Source organism: Cheilinus undulatus, linkage group 11, assembly GCF_018320785.1.
Source record: "Cheilinus undulatus linkage group 11, ASM1832078v1, whole genome shotgun sequence".
Lineage (NCBI taxonomy): Eukaryota > Metazoa > Chordata > Actinopteri > Labriformes > Labridae > Cheilinus > Cheilinus undulatus.
The window spans coordinates 41,531,029-41,558,611 of NC_054875.1; the positions used below are offsets into that span (position 1 = coordinate 41,531,029).

Genomic DNA, 27,583 nt, shown 5'->3' on the forward strand with positions numbered 1-27,583 from the left:
TATATCTCATAATTATGACTTTTTTATCTAATAATTATAACTTTTTTCTAATAATTATGACTTTTTATGTCATTATTATGACTTGGGATTTTATTTTCAAGAATTGCCTTACTTTCACATTTTTTCTTTTTTATTTGGCGGAAATGGGCTTCCACAGTTTTGATAAAAATCAAGGCTAAGAGATATAAATGTGTTTGTATAATTTGCATTGCTGCTCTGACTAGCATGGGGGAGCATAGTAACTGGTTCCCAATAAGCTGAAGGTCTGCCTTTACTTCATCTCTTTTGCCTGCTGAAAGTTAGTTGAGACGGCTTTCCAACATGGCAATTGCCAACGATAGGCTTGAAACAGCTCGTGAAAAGCACATTGAAAACATTTCTACTTGCTCCTACAGGCCAGTAAAAGCCCAATACATACAGTTTTATCATAGTACATTTCAAGGATTTACCAGTTTGACTTCCTTACTGAGTTAAAAGTCTGTTTTTCATCAGTACAAAATAAGAAAAAACCCTGCTGATATAATTTGGATTAAAAAAAAGCATAACTACCTTTCCTGTCACAGATTTTTGTGTTTTTGTTACCTGTGCCTAGTTCATATCTGAACTCTACGTGTCCGTCCACCATGGAGATGGCCACAAAGTCCTCCACTTTCATTTTCTTCCCTCCACAGAAGAACATCAGGCCGTCTCTTTCCAAGGGCTTGAACTCCAGCTCCACACGCAGGTCATCGTGGATGTTGGTCAGGGGAGGATAGGCGATGTATGACTCCTCACCGTCAAACAGAGGAGTAGTCACCAGTTCCCCTGGTGAGTGTCAACCGAGAAGATGATGCATTAAATTTAGAATTTCCTTAGAGGTATCTTAAATTGTATGCATTTGTCAAATAGAGACATTAAGTGTCTTTCTTACCCTCCATGCATTTGTTTCCAAACTTGCCGAGATGGCAGCGGCAGTCATAGCCCAGGCCGTTCGGGCGGTTGATGCAAGTGGCATCCGGTCCACAGGCCTCTGTGGGTTCAGGTTGGCATTCTTAGTTTTGCATTGTCACATAGATAGATTTATTCTTGGTGCTTTGGTGCATTGTCAGTACCTGAATGACAGTGCAGGGATGGGTGATGCTGACAGTTACTGCCTGTGAACCCTCTGGGACAGCTGCACTTATACAAGCTAGCTTCTGAGTCCTCACACCTGCCTCCATTCTGCATAACAGAAAAGAAGTTATGGATCCAAACATGGACACTATAAAAACATGAAGTGGATGGATTTTACCGACCTGGCATGGCTGATCTTTACAGGTGGGGCAGTTTGTGACTCCAGTAGAGCTGCGGTCGAGGTCTTTGAAGATGACTTCCTCTCCTTGGATGATCAGCTGACGGATACAGCCTGCACACAAGCAATGCCAAATCATAAAAAAATACAACAACATGGATTTAATCTCCATCCTTCATTTCCTCTAAAGAGTAAACATCCATCTTACCGACAAACCCAGTCTTGATGCCGGCGGTTTTGGAGAGGCTAGTGTAGTTGGGGTAACCACCCACATGCAGCTCCTCATTTAGATCCAGACCCTGGAACTTGCCCTGAAGAGAGAGTAAATGGAACAATTTAACCAACATAAATAAATCAAATTAAATCATGCATAAGGGAGTTATTTCTATATTACAGGATTACCTGTGAGCTTCCACTGATTGGCTCCCCTCCGTCTACGATGATGTACCCCAGGGTGTGGTTGCGAGAAAGCTCAACTGTGTGAAACTCTCCCAGTTTAATGGGGTTGGGGTCACGTATGGTGGCCATGCCGGAGCCGACGTCAAACCTGAAGCAACAGCATTAAAGATTATCAACAATATCATGTTTCCTGTCTTTAATAAGAGCTTTAAGGATGTTTATAATCTGACCTGAACTCTAGACGACCACCCACAAGTCCAAGAGAGATGAAATCAGCGCCGGTGGTTTTTCTCTGGCCGTTGTAGAGGATCATACCTTTGCCATGCAAACAGAATGAGTGAGATCTGGCAAAAATTTGCATTACCTACAAAAATATCCATCTCAGTAAGTCAATAAATGTCATAGTTTGAGTGATTTGAATCATGTTCATTCAGAAATTTGCCTAAATCTGTGGATGAAGACCGTTTTTAATTTTTGTCTTAAAATAATCCAACTCAGTTACCGCAGACTTCTGAAAGTGCAACTGTGCAACATCTGACTTAAGAAAACAAATATTTTAGACTCAACAGGTGCTTAAATGTGACTTATTAGGATGGATATTGTTTCCAATTGACTCATTTATACACATGGTAAAGCAGGATGGTAAGGCAGCATGCTGAGGTGAGGCAACTTTAAAGCCAACCAAAGCCATCCTATCAGGGCATCACTGGGCTGCCATACACAACCAGGGACACCACACTAATGGTCATAGCTTTTCAGAGTCAACATGCTGGGGAAACATGCTCTGAAGGAGCCACAAAGGCTCATGGGAATTTCTGATGGCTGTGGAAAGCGGTGATCTAGAGAGAGGAAAGTGCAAAAATATGCAACACAAAGTTTGATTATATTGTGTTTGATGTTTGTGTCACACATTTGAGCAGAGCAGAGATGAGTTTGCTTAAATGCTTTTGAAGGAAATATATAAATTGCATGTAGAAATCAAAAAGTAATTGGCATGAATCAATCTGATTTTCAATTTAAGTGTAGAAACAATAGAACAGTTTGCGAATGCAATTTGCTTTCCTGTAGCTTTCACTATTTCATTATTGTCTGGAAGAAAGAAACAGAAAACATGTTTGTAGAACTATTCTGCAGGCAGTGCAGAAGCTGATGAAATAAACTTGGCTATAGAAGTTGATATTTAACAGATCTCTGACTGAAGCGAAGAACTCAGCCTGTTTGCAAACATGGGCCAGGCATGCACCATCATCTCTATCACAGCCTTTATATCAGCCTTCAGCTGGATGCATGATGTGAAAGACTGATGGAGCTGAAAAGCCAACATCACTCTTGAGTTCCTGTGGTTCTCAAGCTCTAAGACTCACCAGCGTACAATATGAGACCTTCCCACCAGAGGGAGAGGTGAGGAAGAGAGGGAGGGGACAAGAGACGCAGTGAATTTAAACATTGAGGAAATATCACAAACAGTGCACAGTATAGTATTATAGTATTACCTCGCTGAAATACTGAATAAGAAAAGGGTCAAACAATGCAATATAATAGTGACACTCAAACTGCAGGGTTTAGTTAAGGTTCTACTTTCTTACCATCAACATTATCAGGTCTGAAGTTGATCTTAATACTGAAAGACTTGTAGGCGTTTTTGATGGTGGGCAGGGTGAGGTAGGACAAGGGTTCCTGGGTAAAGTACGGCATCACTCTCTCTGAAAATGAGCAAACACAATAATGAACAACCAAACAAAAAATACTCAAAATTACTCATTACAATCGTCCATCCATGCTGCAGACTTACCGTGGACTTCAAGTGTAGTAAAGGCTTCCACTTTTCCTTGTTTGTTGGAGGCGGTGCAGACGTACGTCCCAGAATCGTCATGGGTGACCCTAGGAACCGTCAGCACGTTGATTTCCTGGAAACACTTAGGAGGAAGCTCTCCATTCAACTAGAGACAGACACAGAAGAAATCAGTACAAAACATCTGGATTGATGCATTTCATAGAAAGTTTACTTACTAATAGAGAAATAAAAAACGATTTTTATAAAGTGGAGACACCTTTTAGAAGTACAATGAACAATTAAAGAACTCAAACTCCAAGTTTTATGTTCATTATTCCAGAATGGGAATTATTATATCTCTAAACACCTTCTAAAGGTAGGGGTTTACAGTAATTGATCCTGAGGTAAATTCTTAAGAACTCAGCAAGGTTTTTGGAGAAAACTTGGCTTAAATTCATGGAAACTGTGAATTCAAATTTCTATTTCCAATCTTAATGTATGCATCAAGTCTTAAAATCCTTCTGCAATCATCTGATAGATGCTACATGCTGGGACATGAATATTTCCTTTGTTCCAGTGCAGCCAATGGTTAGCGTCACATGACTTCTAGGATCTCGATTTCCTTTTCCTTGTGGTATTTATGTTTATAGTGTAAAGATGGTCAACAGCTTTACCAAAGCGGCAACCTGCAGTCCTGAAAAATGAAGCCAATGAGGAAGTGCAAAAAAATTGCAATACAGCGAGTGTTCACTTGAGGTTGGCTGCAGGAACACCGGAAATCCCATCTGAACACCTGATAAAGAGCCTTTTTTTACAGTACAAATAAACTGGTTTACAGCTTGGTTAAAAAAAACAAATATGTCTCATTAGCTAGTGTCTTCATGTCCTCTCACTGTACCTCAATGGTTTGGATCATATTTAGATAAAACCTCACAGCGGACTGATTGGCGCATCTCATTTGATTGACAGATAGCTCGACAGGCAGTAGCTACGTTTCTGTTGACCAGAACGCCAGTTAGATAGCTAGTTGACAGGAAGTTGAGTTTAGTGGGCAGGGCCGTCAGGTTGATTCAAAGTTCGGTTGAGACCGCGATTTCAATATGGAAGCCGCCGCAGACTGGCTTCCAAAGCAGTTTGAGTCTGCCTATTGTAAGCAGACAGCTGACGTCACACAGGGTTTGTCCAGTTCTTTCCACAGTCTATGGTTTTACCGCTGAAGTAATGCTGTTCATCTGATGATCCCACAGTAGAATGTAAATAATGTACAGCAGCTTAACTTGTGCTCACTTCAGTGGCATAAGCCCAAAGACAACTAATTTTAAAGTGATTTTCTAACAATGAAGGTGAACTAAGTTTGCTGAAATTAAACACAGTGATGTAGATTTACATATAGTAAAAAAGCAGGATTTGCCAAGTATCTCCTTAAGGGAACAGAAATCAAATTTTAAATAGCATATTTTATTAAATATTTACAGTTCAGCAGATTTCTTTTTTTCTCTATTAGGATCCCCATTAGCACTAGGATAAGCAGAGACTGCTCTTCCCAGGGTCCAACATAAATACAGTCCTACACATCTACACAAAATACAACATAACCTAACAAATATGGCCAAAACCAAAAAAAGCTCCTCTTACAAAATAATTAAAAAAAAATACAGAGAAAAAAAAAAACAGAATGACCATCCATTTGACAGACATGCAAATATAATCACAAATCTTCAAATTTATGTCCTACTTCATTTTCTTTCTGTCAACAAATAATGATAAAAATGCACATCTGTTCATGCAGAACAGGGTATTCATGCACCCAGCTGTGATCAGTTAATTATCACCTCCCACAGACAGTCACAGCTCTTTCTCTCAACACAGCGGTGTATTTAAATATGATGTACTTCTCACTTATCCCTGCTCGCAGTCATGCTGATGCACCACACTGCTGCTGCTGCTGCCCGTAAAGCTTGACCTCCTCCACCCCAGCCTCCTCCTTTATAGCATAAAGCTTGTTGCAACCTCATTCAGATTCATACTACTATGTATTGATTGCTTTTGAACTAATTTTATTGTATTTTGTATGCATTGTTATCAATGTGTCCACCCATATGGGGGTTTCTAGCTGTGCGCTCCCTGGAAAGTCAAAGCATGCTGCTTGACTAACCCAGGAGCATCTTTTGAGCAGAGCCCAAGTAAAACTGTATCCATTATGCATAAACTAGTTAAACAAGATGATGATTTTGATTCTCTACAGCTTGGGCTTCAAATCTACTGCAAGTGGAAACCAGAAGGATTAACAGGGTGATAAATCAGGACCACTGTGTACAGATACTACATCTCTATGTAGAATCTGTAAACAGAGATTAGTTTGTGTCATACAAACACACACACAGAAAAAGATAAGCTATGACATCAGCCTCCACAAGCTTGTTGTCCTACATATTTTAACCCAACTACCTGCCAGCTTTTGAATCTTTAGGATTTAGTAGGATTAAAAAAAAAGAGGTCTGAGGATCCCAGAAATGTTCCTTCAAATCAGAAGCAATTATACAGCTTTTGCAGAGTTGAAAAGAATGAAACAAAAAGCTTATTTGGTTACCTTGGACCATTTGATCTCAGGTACTGGGTATCCTGAAGCCACACAGGGCAGGACAGCATCAGACCCAACAGTCACCTCTTTAGTTTCAGGCAGAGCAGCAATCTGAGGCAGGGCTGTGAAAAAAACACAGGATTTTAATGAAGGTTGAAGGATAAATAACTCCAATTATGTGTGCAAGTCTTTTCTTTCAAAGTGTTTTTAAACCTACACTGAACGTTGAGGACGACCTGGGACTGCACTGATCCTACATCATTGGTGGCCGTACAGCGGTACTGCCCAGCATCAGCCTCCGTCACCTGCTCGATCCTCAGCATGCCGCCTTTCACCATGATATGAGAGGGCAGAGACCCACCAACTTTACTCCATTTGACCGTTGGCTCTGGGTCGCCGACAGCCTGGCACTCAAACTCCACAGAGTTCCCGATCATCACAGTCTGCACTGAGGTACGGACGTTGATCATCACCTTTGGAAGGGCTGTAGAGAGAGAGGGAAAGCAGGGTGTCATATTTGGCTTTGAGGAAGCAGAGTATGACCTGATTTACTGACAGTGAATGAAACAGACCTTGGATGGTTAACCTGGCAGAGTCCTGGGCTTGACCGTAGACACCACTGGCTCTGCAGATGTAAACGCCTTCATTGCTCTGCTCCAGGTTCTCTATCCTATAGAACAACATCAAACATGCATATGAATACAAGCCATGATACCCCTAGTTTCAGTTAACTAAAACTTAACATTTAAGTCTAGTTTAGCATTTTAGTTACTAATGACACCTGTAATTCTTGAAACTTAAGTAAAGTTTACCTGAGCACGCCATCCTTGATGTGGTGGTTTGGTGGCAGAGCTCCTCCTTCTTTCAGCCACTCGATCTTGGTTTCTATTCCTCCTGCTGCTGAACAGGTGAACTCCACAGCACTGCCCTGAGCCTTCACTTCAACCTGTGGGGAGACACGCACAGCCAATGGGGCTGCAGAGAGGAGAGAAGAAGAAAATAATGCGCCATAGAAAAATTAGCATCATTATGTCTATATCTATACCTGTAGAAGAGAAAAAGCATAAGCCAACTTACATCTGACTGTGACTTTAGCGATCACTTCACTGCTTCCCACTTTGTTGCTGGCCACACATTTGTAGCTCCCAGCATCCTCAGCGGTTGCCAGGTTGATCTGAAGGTCTCCTCCGCTGACCTCGGCCCTCGGGGGGAGGCTTCCGTCCAGCTTGGTCCACGTGTAGGTCAGAGGAGGAGTGCCATGAGCCAGGCACTGCAACCTGATCACCTCTCCGACACGGATGGCCACATCATCAGGCAATGAAGTGGCGTATGGGAGAGCTAGAGACAAAAGACATTTTATGAAAAGACAGGATTTTCTCATGTTAAGTCTACAGGCAAACTAATGAATGGAATAAAGTAGCATGATAGCAAACAGCGGAAACAGCTCACTCACTCTCTACGTCCAGCATGATGGTGACTTCAGTGGTGCCCATGTTGTTGGTGGCGCTGCAGATGTATTCTCCAGAGTCTTGGCGACCCACGTTAGGCAAGATCAGGCTGTTGTCGACCACTTTGTGTCTCCAGGGCAGAGGAGACCGCAGCTTAGACCAGGTGATTGTTGGAGATGGGAAACCTACGGAGGCAAATCATAGTAGAAAAGTTTGTCCTCTGCTAATTTTGAAATATAAATTTTGGAATATTCTAGTGGATAACTAGCAGCCCAGGGCCCTCCTTGTAACTCAGTGTGACCCTCAGGATAGTTTCAAATATTAATACATTTTTAAAATGAGGAAACATGATAAAACTGCGATAAAAACATCAAAGTCATATTTCTTTAATGATTTCTGCTTACCAGTATAAGTTTGCAAAAGATATAATTGGCTTTAATTGTTGCTGTGAAGATCTTGTATATGCATTGTTAAATTTATTTGTAGAAAAAAATAAATTTGTCAGTAAAATAACCATTAACTTTTATGTTAATTGCATGACAGTTAAATTGACTTAAATTCACTGTTGAACTAATTGAATTATGCATAACTATTTGTATTTTGCATGATAATTAAATTAAAAGTAAATATATAACAACAAACTGAGTGTATTTCACAATTTGTGACAATTAGGCAGTGAGAGTAAAATAAATGTGGCCCTCACAGTTACTAAAGTTGCCCATCCCTGTTAAAGGCATGTAGTTTAGATTATTTTAGCATCATTACCGTGAGCGTCACAGTGCAGCGTTGCAGTCTGTCCCTCCACTATAACCATTAATGGCTCAGGGACAGTGGCCCTGGGTACGGAGGGCACCAGAGGGCCTCCTTCAACCACCACCTCCACCTTCGTCTCTGTGCTGCCCTCGTTGTTGCGAGCTGTGCAGACGTAGGTGCCGCTGTCTTCAGGACGGGCCACAAGGATCTGCAGGAGAGATCAAATGGATAAATCTCATCATACAGAGCATAAAAAGGGATTTAAAAAATGAACTTCAGATCAGAGTCTACACAACATCAACAAAGAAGTAATGATTACGTCTCTGCAGATTAAATTAAGCCAATTAATTCAAACTTAATAACTACAAACGAAATATACCACTGTACCAGCAGAGGGAAAAACCTCATGTTATACAGTTATTTATGGTGTTATCTCAGTACCTGCATGACTGCATTGGACTCCATGGGCACCGGGCTGCTCAGCATGGTCTTGCGGTTGCTGTCCAGCCTGTGCCATGACACAGAGGGGCGGGGCTCTCCTGACGCCTGACATTCAAGGTTGATGGGTTCTCCCACTCTGATGTGCACTGGACCAAGAGGGGTGACGGTGGCCACCGGAGACTCTGGAGGCAAAGATGAAAATACTGATGAGGTTCTGTGTCTGATGAACCACTAGAGGGAGCCCTTCACTCAGATATTTGAGGATGTGTGATGACTTCAAAAATGAAAAGACATGTTTACACTTGTGGGCGGAGTTTAAGCATAAAGGAATGGTTTTAAATCCATCACAATAAATGGACAGCTGTCCTTTCAGGAGCATTCAGTTTTCTTCATTAGGCTAACGAGGGCTAAAGGCTGTTATGACTTATCTGTATGAAAGCAAAAAGGCATTTTTGCAATGCTTATGGTATAAACCAGTGGTTCTCAACGTGGGGGTCAGGACCCATTTGTGGGTCACGAGACACTGAGAGGGGGTCTCCAGATGCCTTAAAAACAACAAAGAATATTTTCTAAATTACACTTTTGCCACAACAATTTTGCCTCATTTTTTTTAACCAAATTTCATCACTTTTTCATTTTTAAGACATTTTTGCCACTTAAAACCAATTTTTTTGTCAATTTCAAACAATTTCCACCACTTTTTTCCACCTGTTTTTGGAACTTCTAAACCAATTCTTGCCTCTTCCTGTGTATTGTTGCCTCTGTTGACCCATTATGGTATTATTAACTACTTTTTCTGCCTGTTTTTGCCGATTTTAACCACATTTCCCTATTTTTTATCCCCATGTTTGCCAGTTTAACCCATTTCTGACAATTTCTGCCTGAGTTAACTGGGTTTTTTCCAGTTTAAACCAATTTTTCATCCCATTTCACCAAACTTTCCACCCATTTTTTCTACTTTAAACCCATTTCAACCATTTTTGATCCTCTGTTTGCCATTTTTGCTTGCATTTTGTCGCTTTTATCTATTTTTTTGCCACATCTAATCCATTTCTGCTACTTTCTAACCCCATTTCACCCCCTTTTCCAACAACTTTTGCCATTTTTAACCCATTTTAAATCTGTTTTTAAGAAATGGGATTTGCATTTTTAAGAATGCTATAAATTCTGGCACAAAGGAATAAAAATATCTATTTGCCTATTTTGTTAGAGTGGTTATTGTTCAGGTTAAATATGAAATATAGATATCACAGCTCAACTTTAAAACGGACCATGATTTTGCCGACCTTCATGGCCCCCCAGTTTGGCCGGGCCCCAGAAAGCTCTCCCCTTTATCCCCCCTTATGGACAGCCTTGTCTGCACATGACTATTCTTGAATATGTATGGCTGTGTTGGACCACCTTCAGGTGCAGTGGGGGTCTCCGGTCTCTGGTATCTTTATTTTGGGGGTTATGGGCTGAAAAGGTTGAGAACCACTGGCATAAACAACATCACTTTCCAGCTTTCTTGACAAATCAGAGGCAACACATTTCAACCAAGTTAAACCTACAGTATCCCTTTTTAATATTTTAGCATTTGTCCTCATCAAACAAACCCCGCTATTTTATGGAGGGAAATTTTTCTACATAAGGTTTTCTTTAAACACAGAGATATTGTTTTTTCACCACAAAGTCTATATTGCTGTTTTCTTGATGAATGAATGTGTTAAAAAAGCATGCAGCTCACCTTTGACAATCAGAGACACGATGGTGTGCGTGATGCCGAATGGGTTGCTGGCAACACAGCGGTAGGCTCCATGATTCATCGGGCGAACGCTGTTGATGGTGATAATAGAACCATCAGGGCCAACTTTTACATTATCTGCAGGAGGGAGAATTCAAGAAAACATTAGATCACAAAATTCAAGAACAACTCAACCTGTCTGCTGCACATAAATATGTACAGCATAAAGTATAACTGGCCTTTTTTAACCATTTCAATTGTGTGAGTAGTGTTTCTGATGTGTTTTTTATGAGTCTAAGCCACTGGGAATGATACTTTGTGTAACATGAGCACCCTCTGCTGGGGTTCAAGCAGAATCGAGTGGTATAGGCCAGCATTTCTTCACCTTTATTCGGTAAAGGGGCCATTTCAAACAAACAAATCACAAGTCTCCATGGTAAAAATGCACTGATGAAAAACCAACAATCTCCATATTGGCCAAGTCTCCCTCGAAGAAGAGATCTTAATCTCAAGGGTAACCTGGTAAAATAAAGGTTAAATAAATGAATAACTTCTGAGGGATTCATGTAGTGAATCAAATCTCAACAACTAAAAATACCTATAGTTACACAGAATGGTTGTGTAGACCTCAAAAACATAATGTTGTCCATGTTAGCACACCTACTGATCTGTCATAAGCCTCTTCTTTCACTGACCCTGATGCTGATAAGGGGCAAAAAAAAAAATTTGATTTTCATAAGTAATTTTCTGTCCATTCGTGATAATTCCTTTAAAGGAACCCCTGACAACATCAGAGGGCACCCCAGGGTGTAATGGCACCCCTATTAAACAAGGCTGTAACCAGTCATCCCCATTTAGGCTGTACTCTAAAGTAAGGTAGATTTTCTTGTTAAAATACTATTTATCCATTTGATATATTTGTGGGAATCTCTGTTGTCAATATCAAACCTCTCTGTGATCATATTGATTTACTACTGAGTAATTTAGGCTCACTATTGATCTCAGTGGTGTATCTTGTTCATCAACAGTTAGCTTAACTATTTATTTTGATGTTTTAAGTATTATATATCCACGCGTTGTATTGGTGGGAATCCCCAAGGTCAACAATATGCATTTCTGTGATAATATTTATTTGCTAATAAACAATTTACCATGATGTTCTGCTATGCAAACTAATATTGTAGCTTCACTGTTAATCTCTGCATTGAAACTGTCAACCAGCAGTTATCTGAATCAATTGGTTCTATGTCTTAGCATTTTTGGAGCTTGTTACTACTGAATTGGCTGGGAGAGTGTGCTAAAATGCTTCTGTTGTTACTGGAATAAACGGCTATGCTTGTGACAAAAATCAAGCATGTAGCCCTAGTTCAGGCAGGCCATAAATTGAGATCAGCTAATCTCACGCAAGCTCCCAGCTGATTTGCCCACTATTGGCTATTCGCACTCAGGCTGCCACATTTAAACTGCTCTTGCCTGGGAACGCTCTGCTGTGGTCTCTGCAAACTGCTCTTGCAACCCTCCTCCACCCCAGCTCCTCCTTTATGCTATATCTGACTTAATCAGTGCTATTCTGTTGATACTGATTTCTGCTCTGCTCTGGGTTTTTTACTGCTTCTCTTCCTGCCTCAGGCTTTCCTTAATGGCACAGGAAGAGCAGGAACATGTGCTGTTCTTGCTCAGTGCTTTCCATGTAGGCCCTTTAAGGGCAAAGGTGGTCAGCCACAGTGCTGAATATAAATAACAGCATAAGTGCTATTTGATACCTGCTAACAAAGAAATATTTATAAATCATCTGTGTCTCTTGACAAAGTGGTCCTGACTGAAGTCAAAATTTGTGCCTGGTTCATCACACAACTTATCCAACCAAAACATTAATAACTCCTATTTCATGTATGGCGTTTTGGTTGTATGTTGCATGTCTTGTTTTTGGTTCCAACAGCTGCTTTTTTTAATTTTAGCATGTGCTTTTTGTGTTTGCATTGCTTTCGATTTTGCTGCACATTTTGCCTTTGTAAATTGGTTCTGCCATTTCTGATAAATTGTTGGCCACCCTACAGAACCATTAGGACTGACGTTAACATAATCTGCTGAAGAGACAAATAAATTAAGTATTAAATCTGCTGTCTGCTACCAAATTGGTTTTGTGCACTAACTTGAGGTCACTCATCATGATTAGCCCTACTTAGACTCTTAAACTGTTGCATTATCTCTTCTTAGGTGCTGCAGGAAGCTTTCAAACACTTTAGAAAAAAAATGCAATAATGGTTGTCACAGCTTTTGGCTTTAAACTTTAATGGATTTACAGGCATTAAGAGATAAAATACATCAAATACAAGGCTTTTAAGCAGCACTGGAGGATTTCTACAATGTGCATTTGTGGAGTTTCTCATATTAAATTCTCCAAGTACCTTGTCCTTTATGTTTGTTCCTGTCTTAAGTAGTTATTTAGAATCTTGAGTCAGAAATGTGAGGTTAAAAAAAAATCAAAATTTTAAGTTAGTTATATCAGATTCAGGTGGCTAACTGAGATGAAAAGAACTGGTTGGAGACAGCATGCAAATCTCAGTTTAAGCTGTCATGTTATCAATTCTTACCAAGATTTATCAGCTTTGACATTTTTATAAAGTAAAAGTGTCCGGGAGAAAAGAGCCTTGACAAAACCAGAGTTCTAAATTAGTCATTAAATAGAGTAACAGAGCAGTTATTCATGGGTGGATTGTGGCTGTAATTGCTTGTAAATAATGACATCATAAAATCAGACCTCATGAAACGAGTTTATTCCTCTGTGTTAGAGTGTGTGGTTATTACCTGGCAGCGGCTGGTTGTTGGCTAGTTTCCACTCCAGCCTGACGGGCTGGGCTCCACTGTACACCCTGCACCTGAAGCTGGCTGACTCCCCCACACGCACCGCAGCGCTGTGGGGCTCCACGGCGATGATTGGGCTCTGAAGACCTGCAGCAGAGAGCAGAATCCTACATCACCGCTTCAAAAATGTCACTTCATTTAGCTGACTTATTGTTCAACAGAACAGAAACTGGCGGATTAGTATTCAGTGTGGCTTTGGGCTGCATTGGCAGGAGTTGCAGAGGTTTAAAATCATTGAGAGCCCAGGATGGAGTGAATAAAGATGAGATCATGGGATAGTAGAGAGAGAAATCATTCAATCTGAGGTCACACTGGGCTCCAGTGGAAAGTCCGACTGGAAAGTTCATTCATGAAGTGAGGCAGTGTTAGTCTGAGAACAACACCCTGACATGTAGCGCCCAGCCCTTAATGTGTTTTTTCCAGACTGTCACTGATGCTGCCTTCAACTTTTTATTTCCTCAGTGAGAAAGTCACGGCTGTCAGGTCCAATCAGATCGATGGAAACATGAAGTAAAGTAACTGGGAATTAGAACAAGAGCATACACAAACACTGGCTCTCAAGTCAAACAATTTTCTTTTTACCATTTTAAAGTAAGCATAATGTTTTTACACCATTTAAATTAGGCTTTTTAAAAAAGCCTAATTTAAAAGATTTGCAAGAGCACATAACTGGTAGCCAAAGCCTGCATTGCAAAACAGTGACAAAAACACAGGGGCTCTCTGAGTAAAAAATAAAGTGCTTCAAAAGTTTTTAATAATGCATACATTTGAGCCAACATGGCTTTGTGGCCATTTTTAAAAAAAACTTTGGAAATTCTATGGAGAAACTGTACCCATCTGTTACGCTGTATAGCCTAGCTTCCTGGCCAGTGCTCACAAGGCCACTTCTACAACGTACCTCATATGACTCAACTTAAAAAATACTATATATACAAAAACTATCCCTTTAATTCAAATGAAGCAGAAGGGTTTTTGATTTAATGAGAAGAAAGCAGAGATGCACTGATTAGAAAATTGTGACCAATACCAACATTGGTGTTAAAAAATAAATTTTTAGCCAAAAATGATGCAGATGCATTTATTTTTATATCTTTTGATGTAAGATTTTCAAAATGTTAATATTTTCCTCTCAAGTTCGACCAGAAAAAAGATACAATTTTGTCCTAGAGGTCATTCTTTGGCCTGCTAAAAAATCCTCTTCTCTCAATCAGTATTTAAGAGTGTTAGGTGCCAGGATACTAATCAATACAAAAAGAATAAATCTGCTATTGATATTGGTTTCATGCCACCTTGTCTGTCAACAGAGTTTACATTGTCAATACTGATGTTGGACCGATGCATCAGTGCATCCCTAGAATCAGCTATGCTGCCTTTAATGCAATCAAGGCCAAACTAACTAATAAAGCAAATTAAAAAACAATAAAAGTTTAGGGAATTGAAACATTAACACTCCAAAAACAACCAAATAAAGTGCTTAGTCTGATTAGGATGTATGAGGAATTAATTATAGACGAACTTACGTGAGGAAGATGAGGTGACCGACACAGAGACGGAGGCCTGGTGGACATGAGATCCTGGGTTTCCAGAGTTGCCCTGAACCCGGCAGATATACTCTCCTGAGTCCTCTGGAGAAGCTGACAGGATACGTAGCTGACTGCCCAGAACCTGAACCCAGCAGACAAGAAGGGACACAGTTAAGTGTGGCTTATGTGAATTAGACTAAAATGGTAAATAGACCTGAGCTTATACAGCACTTTTCTACTAGAAACTACACCACAGGTCACACATACCCATTCACTCCACTTTTATAGACTGATGGCAGAATTTGCTATGTAGCATTGGCCATCAGTATTAGCTAATCCCATTTATACCATTTACAAAATCAGGGTTAAGTGTCTTACCCAAGGACACAAAATTTTACTGCAAGAGCTGGGAATCAAACCCATAACCTTTGGTTACGGGAAAACCAACTCTACCATCCAGCTACAGTCATAGATCTTTAGAAGCTCTGTTTTCAGAGTTGATATAAAGCTGTAGAATCCCGTCTAATCCAAGGCTCAATGTGTTGTGCATTCAGAGATGCCCTTCTGCATACCCAGGTAGTAATGAGAGGTTGTTTGAGGTTTTTTTGCCTTTCTATTGGCTCAAACCAGTCTAGTCAATGTCCTCTAAGCTCTGCCATCAACAAGTAAATCTGGCCCAGAGAGTTGCTGCAAACTGTATATTTCCTCTTTTATGAATATTCTTTGTTAACCCTTGAGATCCAAGTACATCAGCAGTCTGAGAAACAGTCAGACCAGCCTGCCTGGCACCAACAACCCTGCCATGGTAAAGTCACTGTAATTACTTCTTGATTCAAATGCTCACTTTGACCCTCAGCTAAGGGTTGCACCATGCAAGTTCAAACTCAGCCTGCTGTTTGAATGGAAATTAGAGCTGTCAAAAGAATTTTTTAAATCACAATTAATCTCAGGATTTCTGTAGCTGATTGTGCTTAATCGCACCCTTTCCAATCTATTTTAAAATTCCTCTGTTTTGCATTTAAATCTATTTTATATCATTTTAGATTTTTTCTGCTGTTGTATACTAAGGGTAACTGACTTCCACTTTCACTACAAACCTGCTCTTCTATCAGAGATTTTAACATGAACTTTGAATCGTCTACTGAGTTGAGTAAGTGTTTAAAAGTGAAATGAGACATTTAGGAGCAGTGGTGGACTTATTTTACATCACTGTGGCTATTGGGACGTTACATCAATGTTTGTTGAAGCCAAAAATAAAACATGCGATTAATCGCAATTACCAGTCATAGAGTACCAATCATGGATATAAGTTAATCGTGATTAATGGGATCTATTTTGACGATGGAAATTCTTATTTAGTTTAAACTGTACTAAAATTTAAGATGTTGCAGCAGCTGTGATAGCTTTAACACAGGCTCATTATTAAAACTTAAATCTTCATCTACCTCCTAGTAGGTGTAAGGTCGTCTGTAAAATATAGTTGTCTTGCTGACAGTCTTGAAAGGTGAGATAACTTGGAGGATGAAGAGGAGCAGAGTCTGCAGTGATTGATTAAATCATTCAGAAATACCTGATAACCTTCTTTGGGATCACGCCTTATTTCCTGAAAATCTTTTCACCACTTCCTGTCACTCTTGTTTTAATACATGGGCTGAAAGTTTAGGGTACAGGCGTTGACATATTTTGCATACACTTGAGTCACTGTTTGATGATTAAGGGCAGTTATACCATGGTCTACTCCTTTCTTATGGGCTCCAGATGTTCCCTTTGTGTTCATTAAATCCTAATATGGACACCTAGGGAACTTCTCAAGTAGTTCCGGTCAAAAAGTCTTCACACTGTTCCAAATTAATGCGTTGCAGCTGTCAGATGAGAAAAGTAACCATGGTAACATGAAGCAGTCATTGTCTCTGAGGACATAAAATAGCAAATTAAATACAACAATGGGCGAATTTTGTGAATGCGACTACTTTAATGACTGGGATGCTGGTGACAAATGAGAGGAGTATCCTCTGAACATCACACGAGCTGCATGAAGTACGACTTATTTTGAAGCTCACCATCTGAGAGGTGAGTGCTGCAAAAAAGTCCCTTCCCTTCTGCTCTTACTTCTATTGTCAGAACATTTAAATAGCATAAAACAAAAGAAAAAAGCCATTATTTCATTGTGGAGACAAAAAAAAAAATCTGATAAACTGGCATGATATTATCTGATAAATACTGATGTGTCTCTAACAGAGAATCAGCACCTGCAGGGCATGGACAGCTCCGTTTCACCTCTGTGACCTCGCAGTGCAGAAGGGGGTATTATTCTGTTTGTTCAAACAGCTGGTCTGCTAAATCGAAGCTTTTTATCAGATGACTGTCCATGTTAACTTACAGGTTTATATTCTGATCACATTTGACTCTCCATCTCCCTCGTCTTCATGTCTTTTCATTGATAAATCTGTTAAGAAAGTGCTGCTGTGTGGACTAGTTTTTTTAGTTCTGTTGCTACTTCATCTCTATCTACTGGAGCATTAAACAATGTTTACATTCCCTAAGAACGTTATGGGATTGGAATGACTATTCCAGTTATTAGTCAAGCCCTCAGGCATTGCTAGGGGAAAGGAATTGTTGCTTTAGTAAAACTTTATATTTTGATCGCAAGACGTATGAAATGATAAATTGGTGGTTTTATTCATTCTTGTCTTTTGCAAGCGGTATAAGTTCAGGTCTCCATGTCGTCCATTAACCCCTAATAATTGGACATTAACCCTTACATAAACCAAGTTATTTTAAGCTGTTCAGAGTGTTCAGAATCAATCTGTAGCAAACACTGCATTAAAATGCTTTTTACTGATTCATAAAATTAAGAGTATTCTGGTTAGTTTGGACATTATGCTCCACTAGTTAAGGCAGACCTTATGTCTCAGCGGTGCAACTAAAAATGACTCAACTTAAGTTACAACTTGACATGTTTTAATTTCAGGATTTTGGCAAACCTAAATACGGGATTCTGTAAATCATCTCGACCTTGTGTACATGCCAAAATGCAGTGGTTGCTGCCATGTGATTGGCTGATTAGGTATCAGCTTTAACAAGGAGCTGACCAGACGTACCTAATGAAGTGGCTGAGGAATGTATAGGTTTTCTGTTTTGATATCTTTGTTTATACCTGGTGGTTAGAGGAGAGACGCCCACTGGCTCTCGTCCAGGTGACTTTAGGAGGAGGGTTTCCAGGAGCAAAACAGCTGAGCTCCAGACTCTGGCCCTCCTGGACGTCAGCGATGGAGGGCTGAATGGTGACTGCTGAGGTGACGCGGTCCGCTGTAACAAAAATAAGAGAGAGACATAATGTAAAAGATTCTGAATGACATTTAGAATCTCTTGATCTTACACAAGGTATGGATTCATTTTGAAATTCTAAATTTCCATGTGTATTACTGTGTTTATAAGATGCTGAATCCCCCTTAAAGGACCTTTGCAGGAGTGAATAAGACAAAGAAAGTTGATTCAAAAGAGCTGAGATGGATGGCTACAAGGTTTAAGGAAAGTTCAAACCAAAACCATGATTGCACCGTCTCAAACTGTTTTCTTTCTTGCAGATTGATTTGACTTAAAAATCTCTCACCTTTGATTACAGTGACTTCAATGGGAGCGCTACTTGAGCCGATGCTGTTGCTGCCCTCACACATGTAAGTGCCGGACTCAGACATTTTGATGTTGGGGATGAGAAGAGTACCGATGTCAGTGCGGTCCATACGGGCCTGGATGAGACACAAGCATGTATAAAAACATTAGACAGTGTTCTGAATAACACCACCCACTGGCTAATGTGAATTACAACACAGAGATAGTACTTACACCACAAAAGCACATAGAAAAAATAAAAGCATGTCACTTACCTGCCTCGTGGCCCTTCAAAGAACATAAAAATGCTGACACTGTGAAACTATTGGCTAATAGCGACACAAAAGCACTACAGCGTAGATCAGTGGTTCTCAACTGGACGAGCCTTGGGACCCATTAATAATGAGAAACAGCGACCCAAATCTCTAAAAAGGTTCGACCAAATATATCTGATGGAAATGTTGCAGTTTGGAGCTTGAATGGACAAATGACTGAACAAAGAGACAGGACAAAACATCATTACAAAGGCCATGCATGCACTTCATTTCACCCAGTTTTCTTAATAACAAAAAAATGTGGTTGTTTTGTAGAGATCTCAAGATATTAACAATGAATTAAGGATATATTATTGCAGAACGCCCCCACCATCAATGAAACCACTAAAATTTGCCAGATTACATTTCCAGCTCTCTTGGGTTCTGCCTAGGCCAGTCTAAAACTCCTATCTTCTTCTGGTGAAGTCATTCTTTTGGTACATAAATGCTCTGGGTCACTGTCATGGTGAAAGATGAAATGCCTCTACATCTTCAGCTTTTAGGAAATACCTCAAGGTTTTGTGTCAAAGATGATAAGTTTTGGGAAATGTTCATAATCCCCTACCTTAACTAAAACACCAGATAGAGGTAAACAAAAACAGCCTCAAAGCATAACGCTGCTCCCATATGCTTTGCTGTGGATGTACAAGAGTTCCTTTTCTTTGTATTCTTGTATTCTTCATATGTCTGGCTATGGGGTGGATTGGCAAGATGGAAGCCCTTTCTTATGGAGAAAAATATCCAAGTCTGGCTATGTTGTGAAACACACACATCATGTCTCTGAAAAGCATGTGAGTAAATGTGTTTTGTTCTGATGAGACCATCGCTGTAGTTTTTGACCATCATTACAAGATGGAAGAAAAATAAAAGTATACATCACTGAAAGAACACCATACCCATGGTGAAGCATGGCAGGGACAGCGCCATGCTTAGGGGCTGTTTTTGTTCAGCTGGAACTGTTGGGGTGGAGGGAATCATAAACAGGTCCAAATATCAGTCAGTTTTGGTGCAAAACCTTTAGGTTTCTGCTGGAACAGTGAAAAAATGCCCTCGCAATCTGACAGATTCTGAACACTTCTGTGAGGAAGAGTTGGAAAATTTTGCCAAGTCCAGATAGGTTTTGCCGACGGACTCAAACTCAAAAATACTGAAAGCTATGATAAAAATCACAGGGTGCTTTATTGAAATATTAGCATGGGGCTGTGCACAGCTATGCAACTGCATTTGTGTTATTTTGTATTAATTCCCCCTTAGCTCCTGTTTTCAGTTGAATTGTGCATGTCATAGGTTACACTAAAGGTGGAAAAAGTTTTTCCTCTTTATTTACATCACAGAAACATGACATTTTAAAAGGGTCTGTGTAGACGTTGCATATCCAATGCATTATTAGGGATGCATGATATGCTAATATATACAAATTGATTTTAGCCAACAGTGATATCAACGCTGATATTTACATGTAGTTTAGACCCAAAATGTCATCTTTACAACACACAATTTAAAATTTGAGGATGAACAAATTTGACTAATTTCAGTCCATAAACACACTTAAAAGTGTGAGGAGTGATGATGAATAAAGAAAAAAGACTTCAGCTGAGGTCTGTTGGTTCTGCCTAAATCTTCACTAACTTGTTTGTCCATATTGCTGATATTTACAGCTGATTTAGGCAGGTTTTTAATGCCGAACTATCAGTTGAAATATTGGCCAATAAGATAATTCCATTTTAACCTCCTGAGACCTGAGCTTTCTTTTGGAGTGCATTTTTAGTTTCTCCTACTTATTTTGGGATCAGCAGGACCTAATAGGCTTTAAGGTCAGTTTTGTCTTTGAACAGCAATTAGTTTTTTGCCAAAAAGGATGTCCACAAATCTCCTGAAGGTGCAGAAAATACAGCTGGATAGGTTTCAGAACAGATGTTTTGGCTGCATTTCCACCACTTGGTCAATTGTTTGGGGTCTTCATTCAGTCTGATTGAAATATGGTGGAGACATTTTAATGTTAGACCAAAAGGACTTTTTAATGCAGAGTGTAAACAAAGTTTCACCAAAAGTTTGAAATTTCATGGAAATTTTCTTCTTTGAAATCCAAACAAATTGCCCTAAATTTCAGAGAAATAACCCAAATTTCTGAGAAAATTCATTGATTTTTTTTTTCTAATTATTCAATAAATTGTATCCCCCATTTTCTTCAAATATTCCCCAAGTGAAACTTGAACATAAAGCTGAAACATCTCTTCCAAAAATAAATATGAATTCCTTAACCTTTCAGGCAAATACCCTTGAAAGTTTGTTATAAAAATCTCCAAATTTTGACGATACATTTCCCAAAACTCCAAGGAAATGATTGAAAATTCACCTAAACATTCATACAAATTTCCTGAAATAATTTCCATCAAAATTCTTAAAGATTTCAACAGACACCACAACCAACAAAAAAAGGAAATTACCTTTAAAAAAACACATTCTCCTAAAAACTAAATCAAATTCCCTTAAATTTGACAAACTCCCATAAAAATGCAAAAATAATAAAAAAGAAAGCAAATTCCCCAATAAACTTCTAATGAAATGCTCCAAAGAACATGTCTTAAAAACATTTTAAAATCCCTTAGATTTTCATGAAAATACACAAAAACTTCCCCAAAATAACCATGAAAGTTTCTGAAAATTCATTGCAAATTCTCACATTTTAAGCTAATTATTTAAACTTCAAAGGACATAAAAGTATTCTAACAGCAGAAATCATCACTATGCTGTAGGAAAGCCAAAATGTAATGTCCTCATTTCTACATGCAGGGTCTCAGGAGGTTAAAGCGATATCTGACCATACTGTTATCCATGCTGATTATATTGTGTGTCCCTAATAATTATCATATTTGTTATCCCAGGACAGAGAGATAAATAGTTTTCAATCTCATGAAAACAACCAAAAATAAAGTGCAATCATTGAAAATATAGAGCAAAGTAAAACATACAGATTTATGTCCCATTTAGGCCTTCATACATTGTAGACTTCAGACAATTTTATCTCAATAAACACAATCGTGACACACTGCAGGCAGCTCCGCAACCCACTTTTGGGTCCTGACCCTCCAGTTGAGAACCACTGGTTTAGATCTTTGAGGCAAGACAAGAGCTGTTATTGCTACAGTTCAGTCTGAGTGGATTTTCATGATTTCTAAGACACTTTGCACATGAAGCAGTGTGCAAATCAGTGCCATTACCCCTACAATGATTGGTGTAGTTATCAGTTGTTAATACAACCTTATCAGTGATGATTAGATCTACTGTACTATGAGATTTACTCTAAAATTAGATGAATGATTGTTGATTTTAAAGATGAATGGAATGAGTTAGAATGGACAGATTGTGACACATATATATGAGCAAATAAGCATAAGAAATCAAAGTAAAACCAGAGGGGGTAATCTATCCAGACTCCTAGGAGTGAACTTTTCCTCAAAGAAAGTATGGAGCATCAGTTTCAACACTTCGAAAAAGAACCGGGATCACATGTTGGCTCATAAGCGAAGAATATCTTGACTTGTTTGTACACTACTCCACATGGCAGCCAGCCGCCCAGCAAGGCTGAAAATGAGCTTTTATAAAGTTTGGAAACACCTCAGAGGGGAGGGGAATCAGGAGGGGAAGGTCTGGGGAGGGATTACTGTATCCGGGGGGTGTTGGGGCATCCACGGACAAAGCTGCTTAGCTCCGGCCCATTCAACCGTGAGGCGGGCTAAACCGAGCAGTGGCTGAGGCGGGCCCGGGCTCAATGTGTGTCTGAACCCATTGACAAGTTTTCAAAGCAAGCCGTTTGCTAGAGCATACAGAATTTCTGCGTGGTCGCACGGCAGAGCCCGGCTCCCCCTGGGAAAGGCTGACACAACGCTGAGGCTCTCTGAGGCAGAACTAAACAGGCCCCCGAGCCCTCAGCAAGCCGAGGAGGGCTGTGCAGAGACCAGACGGAACACAATACCCCGCTGGGCAGGGGGGCAGCGGGGTGAGCCTGGCATGGAGCAAAATATGTCTGAAATACCTACTGTTCCTACTGTATACTTAGTCCTGTTAATACACTCAGTGGAATGATAGAGGTCAACTGGGTGCTGAGAGTCTAACACATCATGGATGGTAGGATGTGGACGGTACAAAACAAAAGACTATGGAACACTTTATTAATAAAACGCGACACATAAACATGGACGTCATGCACTGACAAACCAACGAGACCCAGCTGGTTGGTTTTAACGTCTTTGCGTCAGCTCTAAAGGGACAAGGTGAGCAGCTGTGGTGACTTGACATGGCTTACAAGGTGTGAATCAACGTGTTTGATCATGCACTTAGTGGACAACGTGAAGACGAGGTCAGTAGATGACAATTGATGTGAACTACGAGACAGGACAGACAGACAGCGGACAGATGGACAGACCTGCAGCTCCTCAATACGTCTCTGTAACACATCGAGACTGTTGCTTTTAAACTGATGGAAACCGTGAGAGGGAATGGCCTGAGCAAACGTCAGAACAGGGTGGGATCAAAAAAAAGGAGGGAGGAGACAAACAGAAGGGAAAGGTAAATGGTCAAAAAGCTGTAGAGTCATTAAAACGGACAGTTTGATTCAATACCATCATCACTGGAAACACCTTGAAGTGCAAAATAGAGACAAAACAGGTGAATAAAGTTACAGTATGAATCAATCTTTGACAAAATTACCCTTCATGAACTAGGAGTGTCTCACCTGTGGAGGGATCTGCCCCCCGATTCTCTTCCAGTTGAGTTTCGGGGTTGGGGATCCTGTGGCTCGGCAGTACAACCTCAAAGTGTCGCCTTCATGGACTTTAATGTTCTGTGGGCTGACTTGGACTTGGGGCTTGGTGCCTGAACCACTTGGGTTAGTCCCTGATAAATAAAAACAACAATTCTAGTCATTCAAACATAAACCAGATACATCATAACCATCCTGAACTGATCCTTTAAAAAGGCTTATCCTGCTATCGACTCTTGTTTGGTGGATTGGATTGGATTGGATGATTGCAGTCCAAAGAAACAAGACATATTAATAATTCAACAATTTATTCATTTAACAAACAGGATCCTCAGGAGCATGTGGAAGAACCATACACAGCCACAACAGCCTGGCATCTCCTCCTCATCCTGGCCACCAGCCTGGTCACACACTGCTGTGGGATGGCATCCCATTCTTCAACCAGCATTTGTCACAAGTCAGCCAATGTGGTTGGGTTGGTCTCTCTGGCACAGACAGCACACCCAAGCCGATCCCACTAGTGTTCAGTGGGGTTGAGGCTTGGGACCGCTGGCAGGCCATTCCATCCTCTCCACTCCCAAATCCTGGAGATAGTATCTGATAAACCAGCTCTATGGGCGCGAGCATTTCCATCTTCGATGACAGAGTTCGGTCCTGACAGTGGGACTGCCTGAATTTGGACTCATCCCTGAACATAACGTTCCTCCACATGTTCAGGTTCCAGTGCACATGCTGCCTACACCAGCCTGACATCCGGATTGCCTGCCATATCAACCTGCAAACCTTGACTGCAAATCTAAAAAAGACAGCCTATAGTTCCTAAGTGGTGCCAGGGCGAGGAAACTGTCTTCTCAGGATGTCCACTTTGTGACCTGTCTCTGTCTATGGAACTTGGCCTTCAGTTTTGAGATGGTACCAGGGCTCACCCCAAACTATGCTGCAACTTGGTTTTACAGAATGTGTCATTCTATCCAGACCAGTCAAACATGGCACGCTCATTCCTGGAGCAGGCACCTACTGACTACTGTAGCAGGGCCCATGCTCACAGGTGCTGCCAATCAGGTGTCAATCAGGCACCTGATTGTCAGCACCTGTGATACCAGAAGCTCAAAACAAGAGGCAATACAACAGCAGAATAAGCTGTTTGACATTGGCAGAGAAGATCTGGCAAAGTTTCATGGGTGCAACCCAAGTACTCAGCTCTGCTGCTCATCTCACAAATGCATGCTCCTTCCAAATGTGGCACCATTTAAAAGAGATATTCCACAGTCAACTGTAAGTTATATTATTAGAAAGTGGACGCGTTTAGGAACAGCAGCAGCTCAGCCATATGCTGATTCCATAGCTGAAGAGTTCTGAACTTCCACTGGCATTAATGTAAGCTCAAAAACTGTGCAGTGGAAGTGTTGGGGAATGGGTTTTCATGGCTGAGCAGCTGCATGCAAGCCTCACATCACCAAGTCCAATGCCAAGCATTGCAAAGAGTGGTGTAAAGCTCATCGACACTGGACTGTGGAGTAGTGAAAGTGTTCTGAGGAGTCAGGAATCATGCTTCTCTGTTTGGCAGTCAAGTGACTGAGTCTGGGTTCAGCAGATGCCATGGGAACATTACCTGCCCGACTGCATTGTGCCAACTGTGAAGTTTGGTGTAGGAGGGATGATGGTAAGGGACTGCTTTTCAGGGTTTGGGCTAGGCCCTTATCTCCACTGAAGGCCAATCTTCTGCTTCAGCGAACCAAGACACTTTGGACCATGCTATGCTTCCAACTTTGTGGCAACAGCCAGGGGAAGGCCCTTTTCTTTTACAACATGACTGAGGCCCAGTGCACATGTAAAGACATGGTTTGAGTTTGGTGTGGAAGAACTTGACTGGCCCTCACAGAATCCTGACCTCAACCCCATTGAGCCCCCATTGAAGACGAACTGGAATGTAGAATGCAACCAGGCGTTCCCGTCCAATATCAGTGCCTAACCTCATAAATTCTTTACAAAATGAATGGGCACAAATTCCCACAGAAACACACCAAAATCTTTTGGGAAGCCTTCCAAGAAGCTTGGAGGCTGTTATAGCAGCAAAAGGGCTGCCAACTCCAACTCTGGTCAAATACTTTTGTCCATAAAGTGTATATAGGCCATTTATTTATAGGCTACTAGCACGCTCTGCTCCCACCCTGTCTCCTTCAGTTTCTTTTAACCTGTGTCTGATCTTATGACAATATCCTGAGCTTGTAACTCTACGTGGCTGATCATACCTGATCTAATGTACTAGCATGAGTAGGAATACAAGCATAAATCATTGCATGTGAGAGAGACTATAGGTTCAGGTTCCTACGACATGTGACACCCATTTGAACACAATGCTTACTTTGGATATAGAGGGAGCCCCGTGCTGTGTGCTCCCCGTGAGTGTTCAGAGCCTTGCAGGTGTACTCTCCCTCATCAGCTGGATCCACTGAAGTGAAGATCAGAACGCCACCTCGGATCACAGCTCTGGGACTCATTCTGTTCCCTGGACTTCCTGTCAAAGTCACAAAATAGACCCTGTCAATGAGGGTATTTATAACTTTACAAAATAACCTCCCAGCAGTAAAGCACAGATTTCTTCGTGGTCATACCGATCCATTCTATGGCCGGGGTTGGATTTCCAGACGCTGTACAGCGAAACTCTGCTCGCTGACCCTGCTGGACATTCAGCACTGAGGGAGTGATGGTGGCCACAGGCTGGGCACCCTCTGCAGCTGCAGAAGCAAAGAGACAAGTCAAATACGGCATAAAAATAAGACATCCCAGAGGTGATGGAGGGAAAAGTCTAAATGCAGACTGGTCTTTATGTGCCTTAGAATGAATCTTTGTGCATTGGCATCATATTGAGCTATGGTAATTCTTTTGATTATAAAGATCAGTTCATTGACACGATGAGAGTGATGGTCTCAGCTCGTGCCCCTGCCCTCACCCTTGGCAGTCTGGATCCTCGGAGCAGACAAAAACAGATGAGATGTGGCAGGCAGGCAGGCCTTGGCATGGCCTCTGGGCACATTACTGTCTGCGCCAGTTTGGCTAGCTGCTAGACTTCATACTCAATCTGGTATGATCCCAGGGTGACAGAGCAACAGAAAGGCCTCTTTCAGTACGGAGGGAGGAGTGTGAGGCTATCTAAGCAGGCTGGTAAACCTCTGGGACTGGCGCTGGCCAGGGCAGAGCTGTGACTCTCTGACCTTATTGACACCAATACTGCCAGGGAGGAAAAATGCCTCTCTGACAACCTAATGTCTACTCTGAACACACAAGTGAAATCTAAAAGTGATTCCAGTACAGGCTGAGGTGTTTAGCTGTGTCTGTCGAGAGATCAGTAGTAGCATCAGTGCATCAGGAGATGAAACTCAAGGCTTTTTATAACCCAGATTGAAAAATATATAGATTCTCCAACCACTACAAAAGGGTTATCCATTCAAGTAATTATTTTGGTTTTATTTTTTCAGGTCTTAATTGTATGTGTGCCTTTACACTTATTTAATTGGAGTTTATTGCCATCCATGCTGCTGAAAACATTGAAAAGTTAAATTTAAAGCTCCTGTGGGGCTTTTGTAGCAAGTGATGAAACAGACTGGAATAAATACCAACATCTCCATATAGCTTAGAAGAGTAAATGTGACTATTCGAAACAAAATTGTATATTTCTATAATGTAATTTTTAATGCCTGAATTTCATGACGGGGGGTAGGTGTCACACCAGTGGATAAACAGCACGTGCAGGGACAGCAACTTTGATGTATTTTCCACCTGGTTGACTGCTTAAATAAGCGTGATAAGATTGATTTTAAAATCAATAAATGCTATTCTACCCAATGCTGTACTTTGGAAAAACAGCAAGGAGTTTAGAAGTATCACTCTCCCCAGAGGGGGCGCCAAAAACAACAGAAACCAAAAGTTGCTCACGGGAGCTTTAACCAAAATGAAGAATTTACATTCTATGCTTTCAATTTTTTGATGATGTACTGCTCAGCTAAATAGTTTTAACTTAGCTAAGCTGCAAGTGTAACAATTGCGTCATGTTTTAGGTAGCTGAATAATATAAGGTAGCCCAGACTATTGTTTTGATTCCATTTGGTCTAAAACCA

General features: G+C 40.7%; 1 protein-coding gene across 2 annotated transcripts in view; it reads right to left on the minus strand.

Annotated features, from left to right (window-relative positions):
- hspg2 (heparan sulfate proteoglycan 2) overlaps window positions 1-27,583 on the minus strand; it is a 181,626-nt gene that overhangs the window by 12,735 nt on the left and 141,308 nt on the right. For both annotated transcript variants that reach the window (XM_041799680.1, XM_041799678.1), the window contains 27 exons: window positions 26,081-26,203; window positions 25,831-25,983; window positions 23,439-23,599; window positions 23,130-23,207; window positions 18,391-18,526; window positions 17,935-18,086; window positions 14,775-14,919; window positions 13,198-13,341; window positions 10,393-10,527; window positions 8,667-8,848; window positions 8,238-8,433; window positions 7,478-7,657; window positions 7,102-7,362; window positions 6,837-6,999; window positions 6,597-6,694; window positions 6,242-6,508; window positions 6,034-6,146; window positions 3,462-3,609; window positions 3,256-3,372; window positions 3,034-3,051; window positions 1,900-1,984; window positions 1,673-1,817; window positions 1,479-1,581; window positions 1,275-1,384; window positions 1,092-1,200; window positions 911-1,009; window positions 583-804 (listed from right to left, as the gene is read on the minus strand). In XM_041799680.1, the coding sequence (XP_041655614.1) occupies window positions 583-804; window positions 911-1,009; window positions 1,092-1,200; window positions 1,275-1,384; window positions 1,479-1,581; window positions 1,673-1,817; window positions 1,900-1,984; window positions 3,034-3,051; window positions 3,256-3,372; window positions 3,462-3,609; window positions 6,034-6,146; window positions 6,242-6,508; window positions 6,597-6,694; window positions 6,837-6,999; window positions 7,102-7,362; window positions 7,478-7,657; window positions 8,238-8,433; window positions 8,667-8,848; window positions 10,393-10,527; window positions 13,198-13,341; window positions 14,775-14,919; window positions 17,935-18,086; window positions 18,391-18,526; window positions 23,130-23,207; window positions 23,439-23,599; window positions 25,831-25,983; window positions 26,081-26,203 (3,843 nt within the window). The remainder of the gene's footprint in view (window positions 1-582; window positions 805-910; window positions 1,010-1,091; window positions 1,201-1,274; window positions 1,385-1,478; window positions 1,582-1,672; window positions 1,818-1,899; window positions 1,985-3,033; window positions 3,052-3,255; window positions 3,373-3,461; window positions 3,610-6,033; window positions 6,147-6,241; window positions 6,509-6,596; window positions 6,695-6,836; window positions 7,000-7,101; window positions 7,363-7,477; window positions 7,658-8,237; window positions 8,434-8,666; window positions 8,849-10,392; window positions 10,528-13,197; window positions 13,342-14,774; window positions 14,920-17,934; window positions 18,087-18,390; window positions 18,527-23,129; window positions 23,208-23,438; window positions 23,600-25,830; window positions 25,984-26,080; window positions 26,204-27,583) is intronic.